The sequence below is a fragment of the Rhinoderma darwinii genome, chromosome 10 (assembly GCF_050947455.1).
Source record: "Rhinoderma darwinii isolate aRhiDar2 chromosome 10, aRhiDar2.hap1, whole genome shotgun sequence".
NCBI classification, from domain to species: Eukaryota; Metazoa; Chordata; class Amphibia; order Anura; family Rhinodermatidae; genus Rhinoderma; species Rhinoderma darwinii.
In genome coordinates, this window is record NC_134696.1 from 46,710,433 (window position 1) to 46,719,620 (window position 9,188).

A 9,188-nucleotide genomic window follows, 5' to 3' on the forward strand; every position below is an offset into this window, starting at 1 on the left:
CCAAAAAATAGCAGACACTCATTATACACCATAATCTACACTGACGAGTGCCCATAACATGCCAGTCATTATACACCACAATTTACACTGAGGAGTGCCAATAAAATGCCAGTCATTATACACCATAATCTACACTGGGAAGTGCCCATAACGTGCCAGAGACTCATTATACACCACAATGTACACCAGGGAGTGCCCATAAATGCCAACATCAATGTAAACCCCCAGTATGGAATCTTCACCATTGGGAAAAGGTTCCATTTTTCTTGGGAAAACTGAAACCTTGTTGACTTGAGCCCCCAAAATTATAGTATTACAATGTTCTTCTACAGGGATGGTCCTCTCAAAGAAGAAGGACAATATACATAGGATATAAGTGAGAATCTAGCACTGGAAAATCTGATCTAGATCAGGAGTCGTCTTCTTAAAGAGATTTCACTGTAATAATTCATCAAAAGAAAAATGTCCAGCAACTGACGTTATTATCAAACCCCATAAAGAGTCTGTTATAAAATATGGGCACCGCAGCCAACACAGATATAACAGTCATATCAGCTGAACTATTATTACAGTAATGGAATATCCAGCCATGAATTTCTATATCCATCTATACACTAGATGCCAAGCATGATCCCTACATTACAGTGGCAGAGCAGGTAGATGGAGTACCAACATGGCAGTTGCCACCTGAAGATTCTATTTCCTGTCCTGAGGTCATGTGACTGGCACACGGTCAACTGTCGTTCACTTTTCAACTGTCGACTGCAGCGAGTGGAAGAGAGTTGAATTGATCGGTGAGATTTGATAGAAAATGGCGTCCAGTGGACAAGAAGACGATGAGAAGAGGAGAGAAGAAGAGGGAAAGATGAAGAGAGGAGAAGAGACGGAGAAGAAAGAAGTAGAGATGAAGAGAGAAGAGAAGAGGAAGAGAGGAGAAGACAGCCTGGAGGAAGACATGAAGAAGAAGAGAATTGGACCCAACACCAGAGAGTTGGAGGATGAGGAGCCAAGAGAAGGTAGGGGGGGACACTTTATCCATATGGGGTACTTTTAAGTCCTTCCAAGTCTCATGTACAATGTGGTTGCAGTTAATCTTCTACCTGTCTACATTTATTTATTATTGTAAGTGGTCACATGACACAACACTGTCCCTGGCCCCATTCCTCGGGTGTTTTCTCAGTTTTCCCCACATTCAGGTGTAAGAACGGCCTGTAAATAACACAAGTGCAGCTCCTACATGCGGCATCACACATGGGGCTTCAACTGGAAACTCCTCTAAAACCGTTTCTGTACTTGATGGAAAACTTTCTACTTGCTGAAAATTGTGGAGCGGACTTTTACAATTCCCTCCGATCCTTACACTACAAAGTGACAGTTTCCAGTCTGATTCTAAGGAACATCTGACAGAATTATAGTTGTCTGTGTGGGAAATCACAGCGCAGCACAAACCCAATTATATTGTTGGGCTAGCGACGTGATTTTTGCATTGTTTTTTTCCGTAGACAATGCAAGCTTCTTTTATCAACATTTTTAAACACATCCTTTTTGCTGTTTTAGAATTTTCAGGCTTAAAGTTTGAAAATAATAGTAAAAAAATAAGTATTTTTTTACATTTTAGCTATTTTTTCTGGTAATAACATAGTTTACCCTAAAATAGACCTTTTATTTGTGATCGTCATTGTCTACCGTGCATTTTGATATTTTACATGTCTATTTTAGGGTAGTTGGGTCAGGGCTAGCGTTATGACAATGATTGGCGTGGGGAATGTTTTTTTGGGGTGGGTATTTTATGTGTATTATTAACGTTTTTTTCACTTTAACGTTTTCACTTTAACGTTTTTTTTTATTACTATGGTCTGTCCCTCAAAGATCAGAAAAGACCTTTTGAGGGGCTTTGTTTTTTTTTCTTTCTTCTTTGACATCATATTTTTCCACTGTAACTGGGGCTGCACAGTAAGACCTAGCAGCAACCTGCCACTAACGGCACCCGGCGATCAAGTGACTAGTCACATGATCAATGGGACCACTGCCACTGCCTCTATTCATTTACACAGTGCTCATTGAGCGCTGTGTAGAAGAGATCAGAGAGAATAGAAGCAGCAAAAGCTGCTTCTATCTTCTCCTCAGGGTCCCGGCAATCACTGACTGCCCAGCACCCGACATTCAGCTGCCTGATCGCTCGGGCAGCAAGCTGCACGGTAAATAGTCTATGGCGCAGGTTTTAAGGACCCCAACCACCGTACGTATATACACAGCCAGCAGTCAGGAACCGGTTGAAGGGACACTAAATCTAAGGTCTATTATACCTACTATATGATTCTCTGTTGTATTTTCTCTATTGTTCTCTGTTATCAGACATTGCAGGATGGACGAGGTTAACTGTATGGTTCCTCAATGGGATTACTGACTCGGACAACTATCCACCCATCATTACTACTTTATCTCACGTATCTCCAGTTCTGATGCCCTCAGGAAGTATTTCCATACATATGTGTGAATGATATCCGCGGCTCTTACTATTATCTTTGACTTCATAATAGTAAATGATTCTGTAATACAATCACTGGACCTTGTAGGATAATTTCTGTAATAATCTCCTGTTCTCGGCTTTTCTCATTACATGACTTCCAAGTAAACTAATCTTCTATTTCTTATTTTCTTCCATCAGGGCCCAGCACCGCTATAGCATCCAGTGCCCGACTTTCTATCAGCGGGTTCACATTCCATCAGGTGCTGGGCAAGGGCAGCTTCGGTACAGTAAGTTTGAGAACTTTCTACTTCATACTAAGGTCGAGCCGGAACAAGGGGCAGGAGATCTAGGCTCCATTTAGGGGATGGAGAGGAGCTCAAGGTATGGATTAAAAAAAATACCAAAAAAAAACTTGTGTCTGAGGTGCTGATAAGGATCCATACATGTGGCAGAGACGACTGCACAGACCCTGTAAGTTGGCACTCGGAGAAATCACAAGACTATATTACAGAACCAGAGGCACTCCATGTGCTACCATATGGTTAGGGTATGTTCACACGGCTTATTTTCGGTCGTAAAGAATATGTGAACAGGATTTTAAACAAGGATGTAACGGATTTACGTTGCAAAAATATTCAACAACTGATAAACGATTGGTGGTATAATAAGTTGTGCAATGAGTATCTGAAGGTTAAATCCATTGGTACCAGGCGTGTCATTGTTAGTGACAGCTGTTATGAGAGCTGTGATCTAGGCACCAATGTCTATTGTAAGGGTAAGTTCACACGTAGCGTAAATACTGCGGATTTTCTGCAACGGATTCAGTTGCGGAAAAACCTCACCATATGGGCTTGTCTACACGAACGTGTATTACGTCCGTGCAACGCACGTGATTTTCAAGCGTGTTGTACGGACCTATGTTAGTCTATGGGGCAGTGCAGATAGCCAGTGATTTTTGCGCAGCGTGAGTCCGCTGCGAAAAACTCACGACATGTCCTATATTTGTGCGTTGTTCGCGCATCACGCAGCCATTGAAGTCAATGGGTGCGTGAAAACCATGCATGTCACACGGAAGCAGTTCCGTGGGACAAGCGTGATTCGCGCAACAGCACTGAAAAGGATGAATGAAAACAGAAAAGCACCACGTGCTTTTCTGTTTACAAACATCCAAGCAGAGTGTTATAATGATGGCGGCTGCGCGAAAATCACGCAGCCGCGCATCATATGGTGATGACACACGGAGCTGTTAAGTGCCTTTTGTGCACGCAAAATGCAGCGTTTTTTGCGTGCGCAAAACGCACACTCTCGTGTATACCCGGCCTGATACAGTAGTAGAAAGTGGATGAGATCTGAACAAATCTCATCCACACGCTGCGTAAATAATGAGCGGAAAACACGCTCAGAAATTGACCTGCGGTGTGTTTTTTTTTAAATCTTTAGCATGTCAATTGTATTTACGTAATCGCTACTTATTTGTTGCAGGTTTTCCCCTTTGAATTAAATGGGGAGGTGAAACCCGCAACAAATAACAGTTGTTGCATTTTTTTGTGGTGGAAAAGCAGCGATTCCAACGCAAAAATGCAACTCAGAAAACATAAAATGTATACTTACCCAGAATTCTGTGTATCTTCATCCAGGCCGGCCCCCTGGGATGACGTTTCTTCCCATGTGACTGCTGCAGCCAATCACAGGCTGCTGCAGTCACATCAGATGAAACGTCATCCTAAGAGGCCGAGCTGCAGGAAAACAGAGGGACGACTCGCCATGGCTACGTAAGTATCAAACTTTTTTATTTTTATATGTGCAGTTTTCTGCAGCGGAATGCAAGAAAATGCACCACAATTGTCTGTTTTTTTAGCTCGAATTCTCTGCGTTTACCAGGGCGGATACGCGGTGTACTTTTAGGAACATATACTGATCATGCCGTCGATAACGATCATTTTTACAACACGGGATCAATGAGGATCAACAATAAACAATCGTTTGTGTGTTGAGATTTTTCTGCATTTACACTGAACAATTATTGCTACGAAAATATTAAAGGGGTTGTCACAGAATTAAACATTATCACCTATCCACAGGATAAGTGACAGTGGTCTGACTGCTGGGGGCCCCACCGCTGGGACCCCCACTGATCGTGAGAATCGGGATCCCGAACCGCTTGATCCCCCTTACTGAACCATCCGCAGTGAGGAGAAGCTTGAATGTCGCATTAAATGTCTATAAGAATTATGGAAACAGCTTAGCACCATACTCGGCTGTTTCCGTCAATCCCATAGACTTTGAATGAAGAACGCCTGCTTGAGCGCTACTCCATTCAATGTCCTCCTCACTAAGGTCGAGCAGTGAGGAGAAATAGGGTTTCAGAATCCCCATTCTCGCAATCAGTGGGAGTCCCAGTGGTGGGGCCCCCAGCAATCAGACAACTACCACTTATCCTGTGGTGGGGCGATCAGACGATTATCATCTATTCTGTGGAGAGGTGATCATTTTGGATTTTAGGAATACCCTTTTAATGATAATTGGTCAATGTAAACGACCTTTCCATAACTTTACACAAATCAATTTTTAATAAAATTACAATTCCAACATTTTACATTATTCTCCCCCATTTTATAATTTTCCCCTCCCCGTCCTTACACGTATAAATAAATATAAGGATGTGATAGTGACAGGATAATACTGTGTGATAGGAGCTGCTCTGTAACCAATGAGCGTTCCTCTTTAGTAGAAGGGAAACATTCGTTGGTTTTCTCCCTCCCTGCATATAATTTGCAGCACAGACACAACACTGAGCAACTGTAAGGAAAAAGGTGCAATAAAGTGGTTGGAGGTAACGTCCCACTGGGTTTTGAGGCCGGTCTCCAGGGCAACAAATGTGCCACTGGGCACTGCCACCAAAGAGTTGCAGCCACTGGTACCAACACAATTGTCTATGCCGCTGTATCTAGTACTGAAGCGCAGACCCGATGAGCTGAGCTGATGCTTGATACTGTAACAAGTACTGAAGCGTAGGAGCTGAGGTGATCTATTGCCTTCCACTGCACCCTCGCGCTGCTGATCACTGGAGGTCCTGGGGGTGGTACACCCACCGAACACACGTTGACGGAGAGGCCTTCAATGTAAAACTAAGGAATACTAATTGACTATTTTGCATTTGTTTTTCTCAGGTGGTCTTAGCATCTGTCCCCGGCCACAACATCTATAAGGCCATAAAGATCATCACCAAGAGGGATAATGCAGAAAGCCTACTGCAAGAGAGACGGATACTCCTGGCGGCCAGAGACTGTCCATTCTTGTGTCATCTCTGCGCCGCACTGCAGTCTCAGGTACAGATAGGTCTGACTCTTCTCTCTCTCACACTATATATATATATATATATATATATATATATATATATATATATATATATATATATATATATATATATTATATATTCTGCTTTATAACACAGATGACACATAATAAAATATGTTTCTCTTTTTCTAATATTGTGCTATTTGTTATGCAGGACGTCGCCTATTTCATCATGGAGTATTTGTCCGGCGGCAGCCTGAGGTCACTCATTAAAATGTGCGGCAGCCTGAACATCGGCAATGTGCGGTGAGTAATCATGGAATAGATGGCAAAATATAGGAAACCAAATGGCCTAGAGTTAGGGGGTTAAGAGGTTAGTGCTAGTATTCCTGTAATACTCCTAGTAGTCTACAGTGGTTTAGAGGTTAATACCTATTATCTCTAATAGTCTAAGGTGATGAAAGGTTTAATATTAATATTCATTCGAAAGAGTGGTTTAGAGTGGTCATGAGATAACATCTAATATACCTGGAGGTCTCAGTGATGAACACCTAATATTATATAATGAAATAATCATTCATGTAAAGTTTAGGATGGTGAAGGGGTCAATGGTGGTGGTCTTGGGCAGGAGAGTGAACCTTTAATTTCATTCTATCGACGTCTGGAATTCTTTGAAGGGATCGGAGATCGGTTCTTCTGATACAGAGGTTAAACTATATATTAGAGATGATGTTGGAATTCTCTATTATATAGTCCTACAGAATGATCTCATGTCATTGATACTAAGCACTCTGCTCTCTTTATCAGGTTCTACACAGCAGAATTGATTTGTGGTCTCCAGTTCCTCCACAGGCATGGCATCGCCCATCGGTAAGAGCAACAGTAGTTATAACAGTCTCTTTGTCTCCTTTACATTGTTGAGAATGATTCACTGTCCGGGGTATTATTACATTTAAATTTATATACAGTATGTATTTCGATGAATAAGGAACATAATAAAAGACTTGGAGAAATCCTGATCCCAGCCCTTTGCTTTCTCCTGCTTCTCTCTTTTTTTTTGTGTCATCGGTGTGCATTTGTTACCCCCTGCCAGAATTGTCTAATGCTCAGTCACCTTTCAGATGTGTCCGGTGGTTATATTTCAAAGCCACAGACAGAAATGTTCTTATTTAATTGCAGAGACATCAAGCCAGCCAACATCATGCTGGACAGAGATGGTCATGTCCGAATTATAGACCTGGGTCTGGCGCAAGACGGTCTGACCGCGTCTAGTAAGATCTATGGACAGACGGGAACGTATCGCTACATGGCCCCAGAGGTGCTCCTGGATGAAGGATACAATGTAGCAGTGGATTGGTGGAGCCTGGGGATAGTTGTGTCCAAAATGTCATCTGGACTTTCCCCATTTTACAATGGCCCCAAAAGGCAAATGGTCTACAAGTCAGTTACCACCGAGAAGCCAATATTTCCATCTTGGCTGAATGTAGACCTGAAACATCTTATAAAGAAGCTGCTACGGAAGAATCCTGACAGGCGCCTGGGTGTGTCAGGAAACATCAGAGACCACCCATTTTTCGGAACCATCTGTTGGGAGGAACTGGAGAATAGGAGAGCACAGCCTCCATTTACACCTTTCCATGTAAGTAAAGGAATATTGGATACAGGTCTCTGGAGTTACAGAGTGTATACTGGACTATAACCATAGTTACCAAGTGAAACTAAACTAATAGTCCAATCTCTACATTTCTTTCTCTCATAGCACGTTCTGGAGATGAACCATCTGGATGTGCCAGTAGATGAACCAGATCTTCATCCTGTGTCCGGTTTTTCATTTCTATCACCAAGCTGGACACAGTAGAAAAAAACTTGTGCCTCCTGCCCAGAACCTTGAGCCTCCTCTGCCTGCTGCTTGTGTACCTGACCTTGGCTTGCCCTGGACCACGTCTCTCTCTGCTGATTTAGTGCCGTTAATACCATCATATTGCTGCCCCAGACTCTTGGCTCTGAATCTTCTGACCTCTGGCCTGACCCCGACGTCTCTTCGGATCTTCAGAATCCTTAGGCCCTTAACATCTGCTTCCAACAGGGGCCGGTAAGTTCAGGTTAAAAGTCCTGCAGCCAGCTGAGTACCGGGGAACAAGTCAAGTTCTAAGGGAAAGAGAAGATCCATCTGACCATCAATGCTGAGCTGACAGATTTCCATCTCTACATAATATGTATGTGAGGTGAGTATTTTTATGGGCTTTTGATCCAGGGATTATTTTCACCGACTGCTATATTTGGAGTCAGGAAGGAATGTTTTTCCCCTTATATCAGGACAAATTGGCAAATGTCTCAAAGGGGTTTTTTCTCGCCTTCCTCTGGATCAAAACAGCAGCCCACCACCCCCCACCCCATTCAGCCACTGCCCTAATCCAAAACACAATTCGGCAATTTTTTTAGGGGACAAATTATTATGTAGTAATTGATCCAGGGACTTGTCTGACTGTCATGCGTGGAGTCGGGAAGGAATTTTTCCCCATTTGAGCTAAATTGGCACATGGCTCATCCGGGTTTTTCGCCTTCCCCTGGATCAATGAAAGTCAATGGATCTAACATATCCTTGACTTTATTTAGAAGTCCCCTTCATTAATAAAAAACACAAATTAAATAAAATCCTCCATTTTACCCCCCTATGTCTTTGTGTACCTGGTTTTATTTCCATTGACTGTCCACGTGCTGCTCAGGGTTGTATTTATTGGGTTCTCTGGTCTCTTCATATGAGAAGTTTCTGTTCTTTACATTCTGTACTTAAAATACGAACACATCTTATACAATCTTGATTATGAGGGCACAAGAACAAAGTGGAAGAAAAGATAAAACCATTGATTATTCTTGTTTGCCAAACGTGGAAAGTAAATATGAGGGTAAACCTATAGACAGAATACACTGTAGAGGCCCCCACACCTATGGAATCTATAGTAACGCTCTGTATAGAATATTAGATTAGTAATGTATGACGAGGTTATTAGGGTAACTACAGGTCTAGTATTCAGTACATTACAACAAAGCCTTCCATACACTGTATATACTCATTATTGAACACCTCTATATGTAAGGTCTGATGTTCCTCTGGTTGTCACTGAATGAGACATTTTTATAGTAAATTAATATCAAAAACACAACAGCAGATCAACAACACAACTCACACAGGATTGTCCTGGGCACAGTTGGCATGTGTTAAATCAGTGGCCCATAGTCTTCTAACCCTTTGAAAACATCAGTTACTTATTCAAATCAGTAAAAAGTGTCCCTCTTCCCACTTTTATAGCAGCTTTTATGCCCAGAACCCCTTTGGGCCAGCCTGAATTTAACTGAATTTTATGCGGGGCATCCCTAGCTGTGTGTTGCCAGTGTTAGATTAGTGGCCCTTTAAAAATAC

The 9,188-nt window shown here is 42.3% G+C and overlaps 1 protein-coding gene across 1 annotated transcript; it reads left to right on the top strand.

Moving 5' to 3' along the window:
- The first annotated feature begins 782 nt into the window (after window positions 1-782).
- Window positions 783-8,431, top strand: LOC142661428 (protein kinase C delta type-like). The gene is made up of 7 exons (XM_075838823.1): window positions 783-1,016; window positions 2,669-2,757; window positions 5,641-5,799; window positions 5,982-6,073; window positions 6,575-6,637; window positions 6,947-7,406; window positions 7,527-8,431. Exons 1-7 carry the CDS (start codon window positions 812-814, stop codon window positions 7,623-7,625), a joined length of 1,167 nt encoding a protein of 388 aa, XP_075694938.1. The 5' UTR covers window positions 783-811; the 3' UTR covers window positions 7,626-8,431.
- The last annotated feature ends 757 nt before the right edge of the window (window positions 8,432-9,188 follow it).